This window comes from Dermacentor variabilis, chromosome 1 (assembly GCF_050947875.1).
Source record: "Dermacentor variabilis isolate Ectoservices chromosome 1, ASM5094787v1, whole genome shotgun sequence".
Classification (NCBI taxonomy): domain Eukaryota; kingdom Metazoa; phylum Arthropoda; class Arachnida; order Ixodida; family Ixodidae; genus Dermacentor; species Dermacentor variabilis.
In genome coordinates this window covers 247010569-247031615 of record NC_134568.1, presented here as the reverse complement: position 1 = coordinate 247031615, position 21047 = coordinate 247010569, and the positions used below count along the sequence as shown (strand labels likewise).

The 21047-nt window shown below is 45.7% G+C and overlaps 1 protein-coding gene across 1 annotated transcript in view; it reads left to right on the top strand.

Annotated features, from left to right (window-relative positions):
- The window catches only part of LOC142560555 (nucleolar protein 9), an 80798-nt gene that overhangs the window by 46164 nt on the left and 13587 nt on the right, over positions 1 to 21047 (top strand). The window contains exons 8-9 of the mRNA XM_075672759.1: positions 17209 to 17337; positions 17706 to 17882. Coding sequence (XP_075528874.1) covers positions 17209 to 17337; positions 17706 to 17882 — 306 coding nt within the window. The remainder of the gene's footprint in view (positions 1 to 17208; positions 17338 to 17705; positions 17883 to 21047) is intronic.

Genomic DNA, 21047 nt, shown 5'->3' with positions numbered 1-21047 from the left:
GCATGTTGTGTGAGGGAGCTTTGGGTTGTCCAGATGGTGATATCATCTACGTAGATTGCAAATTCTGTCTTCTGCTTGGGCCATTTGAAATGGAAGGTCTGTTATTACCAGAATGAATTGAGTTGGTGACAAGACAGAGCCTTGTGGCACACCTGTATTATTTCGTGTTAGTGTGCCTAGAGTATTTCCGACCTTCACCTAAAATTTCCTATCCTTCAGGAAGTTGCGAATGAAATGTAGTGTTTTACAGTGATTACTTAGCTTTTTGCCCATTTTATGGCCATAGCATGAGCACCTACATCAAAAGCCTTCTTGGGATTGATTGCCACGATGATCGTTACAGTGGTGGAACAGCTGCACCAACTATTGTATTTACTCGATTCTAATGCGCCCTCGATTGTAACATGCACCCGTTTTTGTGACCAAAAAAAGGGGAAAAAACCTTCCTCGATTGTAGCGCACACCCGTTTGCAGTGACCTAAACAAAGAAAAGTCGTTTACAGTACCACCCACCTCACTCTTTCATACAGAAATGCTACTTTCTCTCATTTGGAAAAAAAAAACGAAGATTTACTCCCTATGCACTAAAGTTGCAATAAATAAAAAAAGTCGCAGTTTCGTGCGTAAGGTGAAGCATCGATTACGATAGCAAATTAGTAGACAGCTATACGTATAATCTTTTAAACATTTGCTTACTAGTAACTAAATTAACAAGCATGGTGTCACACGCACACAAGCATGAACACGTCTCACTCAATGACTGCGGAAACTCTTTAAACACTGGTGTGAGCAAGTGCGGTAGCAGGAGTGAGGGAATTTACCCTCAGTGCAGTGTGCCTAGATGCGTAGATTCTTGTCTCCACCGCAGATCGCTTTCAAGATAGGGGCCGCGCGGCCGTGCCGTACGTAACAGCCGCTGGTGTAGAACGCCTCTCCTGTTTGCGCCAGTCCTGCACGCAAGTTTCGGGAACTCCGAACGCCCGTGATGCGGCCCGATATCCGTCCGTCTCCGCTCATGTGATTGCTTTCATTTTAATTGCAGCATTGTGATCAACTTGGCATGTCTTTGCAGTCGGCACTTCCATGCTGTTAGAGCAATTGCAGAAAATGGGAAGACAGACGGTGCACTAACCTAAGCCAAAGGAAGCATTGCCTAAGCACATGTACTGCAGCACATGGAAAAAGTTACGGCAGCTAGGCTCGAAGCGCGTATAAGGCAGCCATTTTGAAATGCCGATAGCAATATGGTAACGCAGATTCAGGGTTGTGCTCGATTCTAACGAGCATGCAATTTTTGGACCTGTTTTATCAGAAAAAGAAGTGCACGTTAGATTCGAGTAAATGCAGTACACCAAACGTTAGATTCGAGTAAATACGGTACACCAAATTGCACCGAGCATGGGCCTTTGCACGATCCTGCACCAAACGGCATTTTGGCGAAAATTTGCACCGAGCCTGCGCCCAAGCATGTAATGTTTATGGGTGATAACAGGGTTTTGCAAAATAGTCTCTGTGATCAGAATCGCGTGTGGTGCATAGTTAACAATGATATTGTCGAATGAGGTTGAATGTGGTACGTACCGTATTTACACGACTGTAAGTCGACTCGAATGTAAGTCGACCCCCCCATAACGCTAGACCGGAAAAAAAAAAAAAAAAACCCGAGAGCGCATTCGATAACGAAAATTTATTAGTAGCTGACATGGTCATTGGACTACTCGTCTTCACTAGTGCTGCCATCGTCATCGTTGCTGCGGTCCCACAGCGCGTCGTGGTCCAGCGAAATTTCAAATTTGGCAAACGACCGCACCAGGTCATCGTGCAGAACAGCAGCCCACGCCAAATGCACCCAACCACACGCAGCCGTCAGGGAGGCTCTTTTGACAGGTCCGGTTGGCGTAATTTCGCAGTCTTCTGCCGCCAGCCACTCGTTGTACTCACGGCGGAGCAGAACCTTAAAATTCAGGCGGAGGTCCGGGCTTATTTCATGACCACGTCGCACTTCACTGGCAGGGACCGATCATGCATTTCAGCGACGTACGCCGCAAGCTTAGCCTACAGCTCCGGAAAGCGTCTAGACTTCGGCACGTGGGAAATTTCTCACTTGCCGCCACAGGGTGAAAATTTCGCTTCGCTGCAGTCGCCACTCTCGCACCACCCGTTTAGAAACATCGAAATTGCGGCCCGCTGCGCAGTGATTTGTTTCTTTGGCGTAAAGGATGGCAGCCCTCTTGAACGCTGCTGTGAACGAGTGCCGAAAGATTGGTGGGCCTGCAGCACTCGTGACGACTGGGGAAGCGTAGAAGTAGCCGAAGTGGAGCGCGTCAAGAAGTTAGTCAAACCAATGCTTTTAAACAAAGAAAGAGAAACCCGCGAGCGGTGTATGCTCTTCCATGAATTACCGATACTCCCCGCAAGCGCCGCCGTTCTGAGGGTGCCGCCGCAAATGGGAACAGCGGCGCTTTTATCACCTATCGACACCCCCTCATGAGTGTTGCATGCACTGTAAGACTCTCAAAAATGTTGAAAAACCCTTCCGAAAAGCGAACAAACACGCGGGATAGCGAAAAGATACGGGTAGGGCCATAGAGCAAACATAAAATTGTAACTACGTTGTAGCCCTCGTTAATATGGCTTTTTTTGGCGGGGCCATGTTTTGGTTTCGATTGTAAGTCGACCCCCCAACTTCAGACTTTCAAATTTTAAAAAAGGGGTCGACTTACAATCGTGTAAATACGGTACACTGTGAGAGCCCGCACTTCGATGAGTATTGCCATGTTCGTTGACGTGAAGCTTTCGTGTCGAGCTTGGGTCACTGCGCTATTTTGGTGAAATAGCGTCGCTGACACACCACTGCGCATGTGCAGTGGCACTCAAGCTTTTTTTTTTTTCTTATTCTAAAGCTCCCTAATGTGCCCGGCATGACATGAGTATATTGCATGAGGTCATGTTCGGTGCAGGCGCGCATACTCGATCGGTCTTGTGGTGAGCCTTTGCCCACAAGCAGTGGCTGACGCACTGTGTTGTATGCTAGATTATTAAACACGTGTTTGTTGACAATCTGTCTGTGGTGCCTTCTCTGCGCCATATCAACAAACCTGGCCATGCGTCGCGGTGCGGAAGAGCATCACGTCCCTGCTTCACTGTGCTTGCAGGGTAAGCCTCTGTCAAACCTGTCTCCACAACATGTCGACTATATCAGTTAAAATTTGCATGGTATATGGTAAGCACATGTGCATTGAACCCTGTGCCAAATGTGCTTGCTGCTGCACGAAATCGGCTTTTTCCCTGTGCCAGGACCTGCACCGATAGGTGAAATGGCTGTCCCACCACTGTCTTTGGCTTTGACAGCCTGTTCAGAAATTAACAGCAGTGCTCCTTGGAGGCTAAGGAGCCTTAGGAAACCCAATAGCATATAACGCAGTGTATTGGTTGACTTGAGTGTCCACTCGATGCACCAGAGTACCATGACTGTGCAGAGGTTTGACATTAAAAAGATGGGTCTTAGGCTCATGAACTGTTCAGGTTTATTGCCAGGTTTTGGAATGGGAATTACTCACGAAAGTCTCCAATCATCCATAATATTGCCAGTGGTCCATATCTGCTTATTCTAACGAGAAGTTAATCCTTCTGCTGTTCTGGAATTGTATTGCTGTGTATCCAATGCCATCAGGTCGTGGGGCACTGTTTGTCTTTAAGTTGAAGATAGCTGTTCTCAGTTCTGCTTTGATAAATTGGATCCATGGTCACTTCATCTTTGGAGTTGGAGAGTTATGTTCAGGGTGTCTACCAACCGGGAATTCTCGGGGATTTTGAATAGTCTTGAAGTACTCGACGAAAACTCTGGGAATTTCTGCTTCTATCAGGGAAAATTAGTCGTTATTGAAAGGGAACGGAAGTCGCACTAATGCTCGCTCGGGTAACAGAGAGGAATTGTAACGAATCGACTTTGACGCCATGTCGTCGGCTGGATGAGTTAGCAGTGTGTACAGTCGGCGCCTGATTTTTGGGACATGCCCGATAACTTGGATGGCGTCGCGGCACCACCACATACCTCATAGAGTCAACATATAAGAATGTCTGAAAATTCGGACGCAAAAACCATTTGCTGTCAGATTTTCCGGACTTTTTGCCGTGACCGCAGGTCCGAAATGGCATTAATCAAAGCCACCACTGCCACCATTTTGATTATCTCGCTGCCTCGAACCGGTGCTCTCGCACGCAGATCCGCTGGCAGCCGTAGCCACTAACGCCGCAACACTAGGCCTAGCTGCTTTGACGTTCGCGATTAAGCTTTTTGACGTTCTGTGCCTAAACATAAAATGGGACTGGACAAGTAGCATTATATTTTATCTCATAATACAATACGACGTTTTTTTGCAACGAGTAGTTGGGTGCTAGTGACAGAATTTAACTCGGGAGTGCTTTAGTCATCGGGCAAGTGCTTGAATGTCCCGGGGGAGTCTCTAATCATGTCCTGCATTTACTTCGATTTCCCGATTATTAAGGTTCTGTTAGCGATAATATTGACGCCTTGCAGATTCTCGAGCCCTAATCTATCATTTTAGCTTGACTCAGTATTTGTCTTTATTGTCCCTTTAAGGGCAGTAAAAGAGATGCATTCATATTTTCGGGCGTTTTCGCTGCCAGTAGGAAGTCCGAATAATTGGACGTCGATTGTACAACAGACCAAGAGGCAAGAGGATGCTTCAAATGGTCTGCGGGGTGAACGCGCGGCGGAAGGACGACGAGAACCCGAAGGACAGACGCATTGAGGGATGAACAGAAAAGGAAGTGTGCTGCCGCTTCTGTGAAGGAGCTTGAGCTCAAGAAACAAAGTGTTGGCTGATGCCGAGATGCAGGTGTCCCTCATTCAAACCAAAATAAACTCTTTAAAGCAGTGAAATGCAACACTGAGGCATTGTGCGCAGGCTGAGAGTATGTCAGAACAGTTGAGGTTGACTTTCCAGCTGCTGAGAGAGAATCTCACATGTGACAAAGTTCGTCTCATACCAATGAGCTTGCTATCACTTGATAGAAGCAGCTCATATTCAAAATATTTGCTTTTCTATGCATCTTTTTTTATTTGTATTTGCAAATGTTCAACTCAATTTGCAATGGGCTTTACCATTTTTTCGAAGATATTTTATTCACTGCGCATTTTATTAACCCGTTCCTTCTGTTTTCTTTTTGGATAAAATAAACACTACTCCTTAGTATTCAAACTGGATGAAGTCTTTTTTTTATTTTTTAACATGCGTGTCCAGCCCGTCTTGACATAAAACAAAGTTATCTGTCATTCGCGAATTTTACAAAGGCACTCAGGGAAAACCTGGAAAACTCAGAAAATTTGGCAATGTCAACTTGGTAGACACCCTGTATGTTATTTGCAGTGGTTGCAGTGAAAACATTTCACCAGCTAGTATTGCCATTTTATCAGACGTTATTTAGAGCACCAGAGGGATGTTCTCTGCAGCTGTCTGCCATTTTCATTTTCTTTCCATGCTGTGGAATGTGTGATGTAGCTTGGAGATGTCTGTGCAGTGATTGAAGAAGTTGCAGTGATTTCTTCATTTGTATCTGTAATCTTGGAGACTGTATCTCATAGTCTTTACAGTTGGGCAGGTTCTCAGTTGCGGTGTTTTAGCCCCATTTCTGTATGCTAGCTGGCTCATTCTAGCACCCACTAACCTTATATTGGTTGCATGTGGGCAGTGTGCAGTCTTCACTCAGGGATAGAGTGATTTTCTGGTGCAAAATAAAAGGTGAGAAATATTGAGGAATGTAGTTTATCACGGTAAGTGGATTTTATATTTGTATGTAGCAGACCTTTCACATGTAAATTACGGGTACCTAGAATGGTGTACCAGATGTTAAACAAGACAGAAAAGCTCTGAAGCCTGTGCTTATTTCTGTAGTAAGTGGGACTTGGAGATCGGGTTAAGTTTCTTACATGTGTGACAGCAGGTGCCCGGTAGCAGAGCAGAAATAGGGGATTACATGCAATCACTCCTATCAATGTAGTCATTGTTTACTTTGTAAAAGATGTCTAACTGCAGAAGCTCGAAAAGAGCTGGTTAGTGGTGCACTCATAACTCACTTGTAATATTGAAGACTGGCAGTTTAACCAGATGTTAGTGTGCAGCTCTTTATGAGAGGGGCAAGCAGGACTGAAGGAGGGAGAGAGTGCTGCAAAATGTTGCATGACAGTGACCTACAGCTGCTATTGAGATAGCAAAGTGAGAAAAGGTATTATGGCACCCCTGTCCTACTAGGGTACACGGCAGGACAAAGCTGTAGCTGAGAGAGTTAATTGAAAGGACTTGTGGATGCTGGTGCAGATAAATGTGCTTGTGCAGCATTGAGTGCGCTATGTGTAGAAGGGAGGCTTCACTTTCAAGCAGGCTGAAGCCTTCATGAAAGTAATCTATTTGTCTAGTTCATTTGATACCTGATTTTCCTAGAGAAGGGCTTCTTCAAAGCTGGAATTTCATTACATGCACTTATCAGTGCTGCATTCTTCCACAGTCCTGTCAAGTTAAAACTGCAATATCAATGCACTTGTGGCGAGAACCGATGCTATGTTTCTTAAAACTGGTGCTGAGCACAGGACTTCTGCTAAATACAGATTCTTTGAGATACAGATCTCTCAAAACTGTGCAAAGATTCACATAACCCCAAAAAAATTTTAAGATAGGGAAACTAAGGGAGAATGCGGCAATGAAATGGCTGCTTGCTCAACATATTTTTTTTCCTCTGCAATTCTAAAACCTTCCTTTATCTCGTGCTGAAATATTTTGAAGGAACGTGTACCAGTATTTGAGAAAATTGCACATTTTTAGTGTGTTGTCTTTGAAATTGGGAAGAAAATCGGGCTTCGGGAGGTGCTATTGCACCACTGATAGTGTGAGTGCTGCTTTCCGATGACACAGTGCTGCCATCTTGGTATCGCCGTAGACACGAGAGATCAGAGACTCAAATAGTCGCAGCACTGTATTTCTCTATCCAGAATTAAAAGCAACAAAAGTGAACATGCATAGGGAAAGCTAGTGTCGCAATTCATTGTGGCATTCACTTGGCGCACAGGGATCGCTCTTATTGGCTGACCTGAATTGAATCACTGGTGCACTTGTTTCGTGCACATTTTGGCAGCAGCAAGCTGTGCACTTTGTATGTTCCGAGGCCAGCATTTCAAGATCTGCCTGGTTATCTCGAGTTTCTTTCGTTGCTGCATCCTTGCTGCTGCTCGATGGTGGTAAGGACATGATTTGCGCAAGATAAGGGAATATGTTTACTTTTCTTTGTAGTAGGGAAGCTACTTCATATCATGCGATCTGACGGGTGCAAAGTAGCACAGTAGAACCACATTTATACGTTTTGGGAAAAAACCGCAAGAAAAACATACGATCCGGATAAAAAAAAATTTGACACTCATCTACTGTTGACATCTACGTAATGCGTCGCGCGTATCGTTGCGGCAGAAAACGCTGGCGCGTTGGCCTGGTGGTGCTCCGGCGGCCTGAGACGCGTTTTGTTGTTTTCCTATTGCGTGGTGTTTTGAGAGGGCGATGGGAAACCGAAACGAAATCGAGCTGGTGGGCGACGCCGGATGCCACCGAAGTGAAATGCAATGCCCAAATCATGCCGCCTGCAGCAGGGAACGGAGGCGCATTTGGATTATCGCCTACTAAAAGCATGCAGTACGTTACCAATGGCTTATCGCAATAGGTTTGGTGGCGATAGCAGTGAATGCGGTGTGCGACAATCCAGGAGGAGATTTGCTGGTACCGGAATAAGAAACTGCACACCGTCGTTTTCACAGAGACTGGCGGCTATATACCGTTCTCGATCGCGCGCCTTGCACCTTTTCTTGTTCACATGGGATCTAGCGGCCGGAAAACGTATACGATCGCAGTCTGCAGCAGGGAATAGCGGCGTGTTTCGGTTATCGCCTATTAAAAGCGCACTACGCTCCAGACAGCACCCTGCGCTGTTAAACAGATAGGCGAAAATGCTTATCACAATAGGATTGGTAGTGATAGCTGTCACTTCTACGTGTGATGACCCCGGAGAAAATTTGCTGATACAGTGAAATCTCGTTAAACCGTAGTTGACTGGAGCTTGGAAAAAGTATGTACTAAACGCTGGTACTGCTTAACCAAAATAGCATGAGATCGCCCACTTACCTGTCAAAAATGGAACTCAGAGAAAGTGCGATGAAAGGGAAAAAAAAAACATGCAGTATTTATTAACTTGGCGCGACAAAAGTGTTATTTTCGTTTGATGCCGCGGCAACCTAGCAGCGACGACAGTGGCCTCAAACTTACTGAAGCTGCAAGCCAGCTTTTCAGCCAGCCTCCTCTTCTCGGCAAACACTCGCATGGAAGATTCCTCGTTGGCGTTACATATTCTCCATGCATGTGTGCGGTAGTGCTGCAGAAGTCATGGGGCGCCGGTTTCATTGCGGGGTGCTGTTCTCGTCGCGACGATTGCATTCGTGAGGCTGACATAACGCGCAGCATATGCCACTGTTAGGTCTGAATTGCCCGTGCTGTCGCTTTCTGTGTCGTCCTCATCACTGACGCTAGTCGACACTTCTGCAACGATGGTGAAAAGTCGAACCTCATAGCCGACATCTCTTCGCGGTCACAGCAGTGCTGCCGAGCAACTTCTTCGTATTCCAAATGCCACACACCGTAGTCAACAGCAGATCCCTGCCACGTGCCAGCGCCGACTTCTTAGTGTTGCGTTCGATGGCACGAACAATGCCTAATTTTTCTTCTATGCTGGGCACCCGGCGTCTTTTTTATCCGAGCTTCGGCATGACGCGAGCCCTTGGTTTCACAATGCCACAACACCCTCTGGCACGGCGCCGACACGATGTTGATGTGGCTTCACGCGCAAACGCACAGGACGCTTGGAGGCCGTTGTTCCGACTATGAGGCTTGTTGTTCTGCTGGGCCGCCCGATGGAGACGACGCACTGCCATGTTTGCGCGCCGAAAAGTGGAAACATTACATGTTAACCGATACGTACGCAATAAGCTGGTACAGTTTATGCGGATACAAAACACATTATTTTCAATGGCCGCTGAGTCGGGAATTTGATTTTACTACTTTTAAAACGAAACTACTGTTTAAGCGGGTATGGTTTTTTGAACGGCGAAAAATGACTTTTCAGTTATATTCTCGGATTCATGAGTCACTTTTTGCGTTGTCATTTTCACCTGACCTTAGCAAGGAGCATACAATAACTCTCGTTGAGAACGTACAGGGCCAACTCAAAAGCAGCGGCTCGTCATTTTCAAGTTATCGCAAGGGAACATCGCAATCCAGAAGAAGGACCGATTTTAGACCGTGTTTTCTTTTAAAAAATTAATACCTTCAGCCCCCTTTCCTTATAAACACGAAGAAAGATATCATGTAAAATATTTTTTTTTCAGTTTAAGTCAGTGGCATTCATTAATAAATTGTTTAGATGAAATATTCACCTTGTTTTGACGTTGATGCTGCGCTGCTGGTGTCGGCTTGTTTTGATGGAGTTATCCTCTCGTTTGTCCGAAGTCATAAGTTTTGTGAACTTATCGGAAGCCAAAATGACTCAAATACTAGGATAAAATTCTGGATTCGTGCGGCCACATGCAGAGACACTGAGGTCTCAATGGGTAATTCAGTAAACAAAGTTGTATCTTCATTAATTCAATTATTTACATAAATATTTGTCACAGAACGGAGGCAAACGGCGAAAGAATACTTCGCCATTATGATCTGTTTCAGGTTTTACTGTACCGAAATGAGAAAGTTAGTGCACGACTGTTCTCGATTGTGCGCGCACCACACGCATTTTCTTTTCACATGGGATCTAGCAGCCGGAAAACGTATCGTACGATCACAGTTTGGCAATGTACTGAGCGTTGGTGCCGAAAATCGTGTTTTCTGGGAACGTGTGAACCTGTAAAAATATGAGTGGAACTCTATTGGGTGATTTTTTGTGTTCTCGATTGCAAACGTTGGCACCGGGAAAATGTACATAACCGGAACGTGTCGGTGAGGCTCTACTGTATCAGTACTAGTAGTAGTTAACTTCATTTATAAAAAAAGATGTTTGTCATGAACTGGGCCCCCTCAGTCCAGGAGCCCGCTGGACTCTGCACTGTTGCAGAGGCTGTGTTACTTGTCCCCATGGACGACCGCACGCCAAGTTTCATCCTAGACGCCAGCGCTCGTTTCTCCCCTGGCGGAACGATTTCACCTCCAACGGGTGTAGGTTTCCGCCGTCGCTTCCCTTCACGATCGCGCGCGCGTTCAGTTCGCGCTGCGCGCGAGACGTCTCTTGTTTTCGACGGCGCCTCTTCGGATGACCGGAAATTATTATTGTGTTGTTAACTGTCGCGACAGCAATGTAAACATGAAAGGGTTGATGTCACCAGTGAAATTCTGCCGATTCACAAGAAAATGGTACGAGAAAAGCAGACGACAGACATGGATTACTGCGGTGCGCCGAGCGAAGTAAACAACTGGCAAACGAAGCGAGCTCGTTCATTGATCACTCCTGAGTGTATGACGGTTTTTATATGTAACCTACATGAATTTAAGAATTACTCGGTACATAATCCTTTTATTCATATAAAAACTTTAAGTTGTTCGACGAGCGCTTGTCCTGTCTTCTTTCTCGTGTTTCGTTTGTGTGTGCGCTGCTCAAGAATGGAAACCACTTTTGTTGTATGCGCTAGCAGTGGCCGAAGTTCACGTGTGCTGAGGAATTGAAGGTGTGCACGATGCATTGAACATGACCGGAGTTCATTCCCGCTTCACCACTGCACCGGTCGATCGAGTTACTGGGCGATAAACGCCCGCGTCTTGGCCGCGCCGGCATTGCTGAAGCAGGAATGATTACTAATACTTTCAACTTCCGTCTCTTGAGCACTGTTAAAATATGGCCAAGCTGTCTACATTGCTGTCTCTATTCCATATTGTAGGGGACGTACTAGTTCAAGTTGTGTGCGCATGTCGTGCTTGTGCTATGCAGCGATATATTTTGTTTATTTCCGCACAGTGTCGATGGAAGTCCGTTGTCGCCATCAGAGACAACACGGATTTGTAGCAAACATATTGTTAGAAACTGCAAAAATGACTTTAGCTCGTGTGTGCCGCATCGTATGTGCTGACGATTTTTCCGGCGGCACATACGATGTCGTTTCCAATTACCTGCTCAGCGTCACTTACATGGTTAAGCAGACGCTGCCCTTTCGCCGCATTGCAGCCATAAAAATAATCTTCAAGCGTACCGATCTTCTTAAAGGCAAATAGAAGAGTCTACAGTCTGTTTCACACTTAGGGGAAAACTCGGAACGTATTGCATCGCGATGCGGCAAGCAATGAAGTCGTCCGGCGGCAGCAGCTCGAGAAGGCGCAGACGCTCGAGGGGCGGAGTCGTGATCTGCGTCGTCTGCTACGGCGGCGCGCGCTGGCCGCATTGTCGGGAAGCGTGAGGGGCAATGTACCGATTTCATCGGTACTGCGGGAACTGAGCTGATATTCTTTACTAAACGTTGTAGGGCGCCGAACTCTGAGCCTTCATTACCGATAATGGAGTTCCACAAACTTCTTTTGACAGCATGCTTCGTTTTTTTCTTTCGAAAGGGTGGGGTACTGAGCGCATGCACGTATATTTCTTCACTGTGTGTGCTACCATAATAAGCAGCGACAAGATGCACCAAGATGTGCGCGCAACGTGCTGAGTCTTTGTTTGACTTGAAAGGAAAACAAAGCACTCAACAGTGATAACTATGGGGGTCGAACGCGATGAAACAATCGGATACTATTAAAGGAACGTTTTAGGTTAAGACAATGAGCTGGATGTGATTTTTCTCTACAATCATTCACTACACCAGACAGACCCTGCCCGCCGGCGGGGAATCGGACACTTCACGCTCGGAACTTCAGTTAGTATCTCGTCATGTCCCCAGCGACAGCGATGACAGCGCTCATCCTGGAAGGCAGTGAAGTGAAAAATGACTTGATCAGAGATGTGTTCTTTCGCAGCACGTCTCAGTCGCTTACGATGGTGGATTGAAGCCTATCCTCGGGCGACTGATAGAGGGGTGGTACGGCAGCGATACTTTCAACGAGCCCCAGGCATTTTAAATGTTGGCGCCCGGGGATTGAGGCGACCACTCCAAGAGAGTGACTGCGCGCTCTTCCAGCAGTTCTTGCACAACACGAGCAGTGTGGATCGGCGACCTATCGCGTTAGGATATATAGTCGCCCTCCAGAAACGGGCCGTCAAGAATGTATGGAATGAGTACGTCGTCTATGACTGCCCTGCAGCGATGAACTTACCTTCGAGGCGTATCAGTGGGCGTCGCACAACGCTGAGTAAAGAATACCGGCTCATTTCACGCGGTAACGATGAGATCGGCGCCCTGCAACTGACAGCAGACGGTTTCCCGACAATGCAGCCAGCGCGCGCCGCCGTAGCAGACGACGCCGTTCAAGATCCCGCCCCTCGAGCACCTGCGCGAGCTACTGCCGCTGCCTGACTCAAGCGCTCGCCGCATCGCGATGCAATGCGCTCCGAGTTTCCCCCTAAATGTGAAACAGACTGTACATCGCCCTTCGAATCAAATGTCCACGCGCACACACGCAGGCACACACCGCGCGCGGCACGAAGCGTGCCCAAACACGCGCGGTGCAGGAGGCAATCAAGGCGGTGCGAACGAGAGATGGGAGAGGGGAACCCACCGCTAATAGAATTTTGCTTCGCGTGCGGCGCTCTCAACGCCGGCGCAGCAGCGCCGCTCTCGGTGCCGTTCTTGTCCATATAAGATGTTGTCTAGCTGGTGTATGTAGGGTGTTTGTGCTTGGTGAATGACTGTGCCCTGTTGTCTGGTGAGGTGTGGGCTGAGAGTTCGAAATCATCTTCTGACTTCTCTCTATGTTGCTAGTGTGTGCATTGCGGGAGCCTGCTCACCCGATGCAGTGCTTCTCAGGAGAGCAGGTTAGCCCCTTCATTCCCGCATACCCCGGTATTGAGATCACTTCATTAGGAAGGTGCAGGTGTTTGTGGATTGCCTGACAGTAACCTTTGGGAAGTTGTCCACTCTGAAATATCTGGCAGGCTTTCATTGAATCTGTAAATATATGATGGATTTCTTTACGGTGATTGGGGTGAATTCAGTTGCCTTAATGATGGCGGCCAGCTCGGCACACTGTGGTTCCGTCTTCTTAATGGTCTGCATTTGATTGTATGGTGGTGATCGATAACGGCTAAGGCTGCTGATCTGTTGATGGCAGCATCAGTGTATAGGTATGTACGGGTGTTGGCTCATTGAATGTACTTGCTGCAGTACGTAGTGCACTGTCCTCTGCGTTCTTTCTTTTATTGGGGCTCCATGTGCTTTCGTATGGGGCCTATTGTGAGAAGTGCTCGGGCATTTTTGCCGAGCGTGCTTGTAGCGTGCAGTGGGGTGTTGTCAGGTTCGAAACCCAGTGTCTGCAGGATTCTCCTGCCTGATGTCCTGTTCAGTCTAATTTCCTGCCTGTGTTTGTGGGTGCTGTACATCTAGAGTGTTATGGTTACCTGCCTTGTCTAGCAGCACAGAACTTGTGTTGGTCGGCACCCCATTGCAAATTTGGTGGCCTTACAAATGTGGGTGTCCAACTTGTTGTGATGTGCCTTTGTGATGTAATGTACGGCATGGGATAGTGTAGGCAAGATGCGAGTAAGGCATCATGCAGCTGCAACATCTCTGTCTCATGAAGCCCTCGGTGGCAATTGGAAATGCTTCGCTCATCCTGCTGTAGCAAGTGAATAGTCTCTACATCCCCTACATCTCGCTGCACATGTAGGCTTAATACTTTGATTTGATATCTTTGTGGAATGTAATGTCCTTTGTTGTGTAGCATGGTGGAGTGGGGTTCTCCAGCACATGTTGTGGCCAAGCAGCAGCTCGGCTTCTCTGGGGAGCACTCCAAGCCAATGCTCGCAGCACCCACTTGAGCTGTATTGAGTGCATGTAGCAAAGTGTCCTTTATTTGCCCCGGAGAGCCTTTGCTGATCCATATGGTTATTTAATCAGCGTACAGTGCGTAACATATATCTGGTAGTAGAGCTCTGTGTAGGCGACACATTGCTAAGTTGAACAGTGTTGGGTATAGCACTGCTGCTTGTAGGATGCCCCTTTGCTGTTGTAGGTAGGGGTTAGATGTCATATGACCAATCTTGAGGGAAAACAGGTGCAAAGGTTAAAATTTTTCGAATTGTCATTGGGCACCAAAGACAGAAGGCATGAAATAGAGAGATAAGGCCATCGATCTTGCTGATGTGGCAAGACTGGGTTGTGTGTGATTGTCAGCTCCTCATAAAGTTGCAAGGTGTCTGAAAATGGCCAACAAGTTTTATGATACTGCACCAAGCAAAATCTTTTTGGCTGGGGGGAGAGAAAGAGGTGGGCGGGCGATTGCACAGGGGTTGAGTCAAGGTGCAGTGATGATCGCCCTGGCAACAGGAGTGCAACCAGCACATCTGCGGGGTCGTTCTGATGGTCTGACAACGACTAGTGTTGCCAGAAAAGTGGCTCACAACATTAGAAATTTAGCACATTGTAAGCTAATGGACTTGGGCCGGGACTTTTGAAAGATGATCATCCTGAAATTTGTGTCAGGCGTGATGTATCACTGAGATTATACTATAAATGTGGCCTTATTACTACTCCACTTCAATTTTGTAATTGGGCATGCACTAACATCACAGTGTCATTTGTTGCATTGTAATTTCCAGCTTCAAGTAATCTGTCTGATGTAAAGGAATTGTGCTATATGCTTCAGGCGATTTTTACTGTCTGTTTTGATTTAAGGAACAACATCTAGTATGCATATGTATACTAAATCGTGACATACAAAATAAAGGCTGCAGTGCCAGTGCAACTCAATATTCTATAATTTAGTTGTGCACTGATGCAATGCATTGTCCCTATCAGCTCTTCATAATGAAAACGTCTTTACTCTTATTTTTTCCCCTTGGCTTGCGTGACCTCTCATATCAAAGCCACCCCAAAACACTTTAACCCTTTCAATGTTAGCTTTTTCAGAGGTATTGCACCCTGAGTGTTGCATTTTCTTTTTTTTTTTTCCTCTCCCTCAGATATTGTCATACAAACACAACGGTTTATTTTTGGTCATACAGAAGGGAAAAAATGACACGAATAATGGCAAATGATCTCATGGTGTGGTCTTCACATTCCTATCTAACAAAAGAAATGAAATGCGCTGCAGGCTCAAAAACATCATTGTTCTCGGTACTTTTTTACGGTCCGAGTGTCAGAATTGGAAGCAGTCAAGTTTCTTCTTCCTTGGACAACGCGCTGAGACCTCTTCAGTCCGAGCTTTCTGTATTCAGAGTCTGAAGAACTGCCGCAACAGTCAACAGTTGAAGGTAATGCGCAAGCAGCCATATCAAAGAGGTCATGTTGCCATGGTCAAGGAAGAAGTGCTTTTGTTTATTTGAAAGTGATCAAACAACGCAAAGAAGGCAACAGATGAAAGCGATGACAGAGGGCAGGGCCATCCTAGAAAAAGACGAAAAGAGCATTCTTGTGACTGGAAAGGAGGCGCACCGTAGCGAGGACAGTGGGAGAGAGAGAAAAGCCTTCTACAGTAGACTTCCGTTAATTCAACTCTGGTTAATTTGATTTTTCGGTTAATTCGATCCCGTTTGAAGGTCTCAGCCAGCGCCTATTTTGAACAAGTACACTCGTTTGTCCACCAAGGATTTAGCTTTTTGCGCACAATACCGGATGACTGGGGTATTGCGTATTCTGTGGCCGAGATTATGACATCAGTGAATTTTTCGGTAATATATTTCGAGCCTAAAATTGGCCTTCGCTGGATAAGTTGAACTTGACCAGCCAGTACACATGCACCTGACCCCTTTAGTGACCCCTTTAGTGGGAGTGTCTGTCTCGGCGAAGCTTAGGGGACAGGGAATACATTGAATACACATGATCTCCCGTCAAAAACACCTATTTTCTGCCCTCCCTACGAAGATTTTCAAGCAATAACCATAGCGTACAATGTCTTGTTACGGTATTTACCTGATTCTGATGCCTGTCTTTCTTTCATTGTTTCAAAATATTTTTTAAAAGAAAATTGGGCAGAAAATTGCCTGCGCAGTGCAATCGGACACGAGACCAAAACCACCTTTGCAATGGTTGTATACCTTACCATATAACAGAAGTGTATTGCGGCGGAGCCGACTTTTAAAAAATAAGCCACCGTTGTGCAACAATATTTCTCGCTAAAAAGTCTGGTGTGCATTAGATTTTTACCTCGTTTAGGAGCTTTGATGTAATTCCTATGTTATTTTATACTTAATACACATATAAAGTGGGCACGCATTTGATTTGAGGATGTGTTAGAATAGGGCAAATACTGAGAAATACATCAGGTGTGTATTTTGGCGTTTCCTTGTTTAATTCGACTCGCCATAGAATTCAATCAATTTTGTTGGTACCGTCCAGGTCAGATTAACGGAAGTCGACTGGGTAAACATACGAAAGTTGGCAGAAACGTGCAAGAGTAGTGGCCTTGCACTATAGCGTGAATATTTGAACAGAGAATCGTCATCGTATCGTCATACTAAGTCAGGGAGCCAACCCTCCCATCTGCGGACGCTCTCCGCATGGCACAACCATGCCCACATGGGGTGCGTTCCAGAGCCTCTAACAAAAACCCATGCCGAGCAAAGCCAGAGAGAGGAGAAAATATGCAACAGAGAGGTGAAACCACCTCAGAGCTTGCCAGCTTCGTGTACAGCGCACATCCGAGAGGAGAGAGTGACCAACGTAAGGGTACGTCAGAATCGTGGCGGGGACAGAAACACGGAAACGTACTCGCATGTCACTGATGCTGAAAAAGTTAATGGTTTTATGACATGTATAGTGGAATTTTAATGAGGTCTGCATTGGTTTCCAAACATTTTACAGAGATGATCACACCCTTTTTTTTTTAACACTGTGCTGTTGAGAAAATGTTAACCTCACTCATGATTGCCAGTAGCATCAAGCAGAACTGTGGTGCCATAAGAAATGGAGCAGGCCTTTATCATATAGCAACTTAAATCATTGTACAGTACATACAAACTGGAATTGAAGTGCTAAGTGTATGTGCATTGTGCAACACCTAATTGCTTACAATGTTTGTGTTGCAGTTTCAAGAAATGTATGAAGAATTGGAACCAGGATTTGATTCACTCTTTGACCATGGTCAAATGTCAATGCTAGTGTGCATTGCTGCTGCCTGCAAAACTCACTCTGTGAACCAAGCAAGGTTTGTTAAGGTAAGAGAAGATATTAAATTTCATGTTGTGTGATGCAGGTGCTAAGGCCACTTCATGTAGCAGTAACCTGCTCATACAAGTGCATACACCACTTTGTATAACATTTTTTATGATAGAAATGTCACTTGGCATTTATGTTTCTTTGTGCACTTAGCTCTCACTGCCATGTGGGGACAGATGGTCTGGGCTAGCAATTTTTGAATGCATACTAGACTACCTTGACTCTTGGCTTTTGCAACTGTCATTTACCAGCATTACTACTCATTTAAAGCTTGTGTCTTTTATGCTAAGAGTATTGCAAATTATTAACTGTACCAACCTATGTACGAACTTTTGTTGTCCCTGCTCTGTCCTTATGCTGCATTCAGGCTTTGATGACAACTCTGCACTGTGCGGATCCAGAGGACCGGCACCCCTTCCTGACACCTCTCATTCTTTATATGAAGAGATATGAAGAGTTTGATAAGGCACAGCAAGGGACATCAGTAGTCTACCAGGGGAGCCTGCTGTTGCAGCATTTACTTCGTTTTGGGAAGACTCAAAAGGTATTCTCTTGATTTAAAGGGACACTAAATAGAAAAATTCATCAGCCTTTCCACTCTGTGATGAAGGACGACCAGCAAGCTGTCATGTGTTTTACCTCAATTGCCGTATCTATGTATATTATTATTATTATTTATTACAAAGATGGGGCTGTCTATTTCCCTCATGTAGGAGCCCACGTATTGACAGCAGACGGGAATTCCACAATATTTACAACTTCACTGTGAACTACGTAATTATGAAAAGTAGATGAAACTTGGCGTAACGTTACAGTCGTCTTAGTGGCTAATTGTCATATAAGTTGTTTCAGGATAGTTTTGATAAAACGGGAGTTACGGCTGTTTTCTGTAACCATACTCACTCTGTAACATTTACAATTTTACTGTGAACTAACTAATTATGACAAGTAAAGGAAACTCGGTGTAATGATAGTCGTCTTAGCAACCAATTTCAATATAATTTTTTCCAAGATACCTATATTAGATTGAGAGCTACAGAGCATTCGCGAGTAACTAGAGACGAAAATTTTTTAGTGTCGGCGCGACGTGTAGACGGGCGGACATTGACAACCGCCAGAGGGTAGCTATATACAGCTTCACTGTAAAATGATTTCTTCTGTATTAGTAAATCGCCCTTCCACAATTCCAAAAACACCTCTTACCGCGAGAAATTGCTTGGTAGGCTACAAAAGGGGTAAAAACAAAAGGTGAGTGGCGACGCCGCCTTGAAGTTCCAGCACCAGCCTGCCATGACGTCATGGATTTTGACGATGTCTGCTATGGCCTAGGTAATTATCTAGTGGTAAAGGTCAAGTACAGTCAACGACCGCTTTTCCGGATACCCAATTTTTCGGACGCCTTCGTGGTACCGGCGCGTCCCTCATAGAGTCTGTATAAAAAAGTGAAGTTTCGGACGGAAAAAATTTCGGCGTAAGAATTTCCGGATCTTTTGCTTACCGGACCGCTGCAATTTGGTTATCTCGCCGCCTCGAACCGGCGCTCTCGCGCGCAGATCCTCTGGCAGTTGTAGCCACCACCGCGGCAACGCTGGGCCTATATACTTAGACGTTCGCTACTAAGCTTCTTACTGTTCGGTGCTGTGTTTTACAGCAAAACTGTTAGCCTGTAGTTGGTCGGCATTTTTCGTTTCTGCATCCGTCAGCAAAATTGTGGGCCGATCCCGGCGGCAGTGCAGGGCTAGGAACAGTGGCTTGTACCCACGTAAGGCAGAGGCTTCAAGCAGTCAGCATTCTTTGGAATCACGCCTACAACATACATAACAGCATAAGTTTCAATAAAGAACAAGCACAAAACAATCAATCGTCAGAACCACAAAATTGATAAGGTGCTCCTGAAACAATAAGAAGAACGTAGCGCTCCCCGCATACGTTTCCTGGCAAAGATTACTGTTGCGCAAGCTGCCGCGCCGATGGCAGCCTGCGACGTGGGGAGTGACTTCCCTAGCGTTTCGTATATAAAATAACCAGCCTAGCAACTTATTTCAACGTTGTTGTTGCACCGCTATAGGCGGTAGCATGTTGTCAAGATTACAATTACTCCAATTACTAGCATTACTCCTAAGCAATAAAATATTGCATACCCCGCTCAGCAGTTGTAGTGGTGCAGCGGTGCTCCAAATGCGCCATTTGCACCATTTTGCTAGACTTGCCTGCTCCTGGCTGCAGCCACTCAAGTGCCGAAGGGCAGCGGATTGGGCGAGTTGGTGTTGCATGGTAACAATAAAATTCGAACAGCGCTAAACGAACGGGACCAGCGCCGTGTTTGTCTCCTCCTCTTTCTGGTCCCGTTAGTTTAGCGCTGTTTGAATTTTATTGTTACTCAAGTGCCATTTGCGCCAACTGCGCAAAAGTGTGGCATTTTCGCGTTTTCACGGCAATGTAATGTTTTCAGTAGGGTTAGTCAACGACGGATTTTCCGGACGCCCGATTTTTGGACATGCCTGATAATTCTGACGCCTTCGCGGCACCACCACGGTACCCCATAGAATCAATGTATAAGAACGTTTGAAATTTTGATCGCAACAACCCTTCGCCGTCCGATTTTCCGGACTTTTGTCCGGAAAATCGGACGGCAACGCTAGGCCTAACAACTTCAACGTTCGCTACCAAGCTTCTTGCTGTTCGGTGCCGCTGTTAGCAATCCGCCTTTGCAATACTCGCCAATGGCTTCGAAGTTCGGAAAGCACGACGCGTTGCATAATACCGGTTTCCGAAAGTAAGCTTTGCCTCAATACACCAATGTTACGCGTTGAAGCATACGCGAAGTATTGCGGTGAAGCATACCAAGAGTGGTAAGAGGCAATTGTCACGGGACACGGTATGTATTTCTTAATTATACGCGCGTGTACCCGTCGGCTCCTATCACAGTACGAGCACCGATACGCCTAATCAGTGTACTGGCAGGCCTTCAGAGTTATTTCGAACGTGCCTGTGGCGATTTGAGCTCTTGGGGGCAGTAAAAGGCATGCATTTATTTTTTTTTTTTTTGGAGTGCCCGATTTTTTCGGACGTTTTCGCAGCCCCTAGGGACTCAGGAAAGTCTGACGTTGACTGTTGACTGAGCAAAAGACTGAGTGTGGCAAGTTTTGGGAATTTTTACTGAGCCAACCCCACCTGATTGCAAAAAATTACTTTGAAATTTGTGACGTCACGCAGACGTACAGGCGTGCAGGTAGCGGCGCAAAATTTGAATAATGAAACTGTGATCTTCATTTTCACTTTTAGTAATCAACCTGTCATTGCGAAATCACCGACAACAGAGTTTTCAAACACTACTTCATCAGCCTAAACTTATTCATTGTTTCACTTTAGTGTCCCTTTAAAATTTGTGCTTCACATTTTTCGATATGCATACAAGGCTGATGAACAGGCTGGAGAACCAGATCGAAAGATTTGAAGTTTGAAGTTTATTCTGGTAAAATGCATGTACAAAGGTGGGTATGATATTGTACAGGAGCAGGTCCCATAGTGAAAACAATCAAATGTTTGATTGGTTATTAGCAAAGTTGACATTGGAGTTCACTTTGCTTATAATGAGTTACATAAATATAGCAATGCTGCATTCAGTGGCAGGTAACAAATAGTGCAACATATTTGCCGAAAGGAATTGATGTTCTTTGCAGTCTGCTAGTGACTCTGTGCAATCATA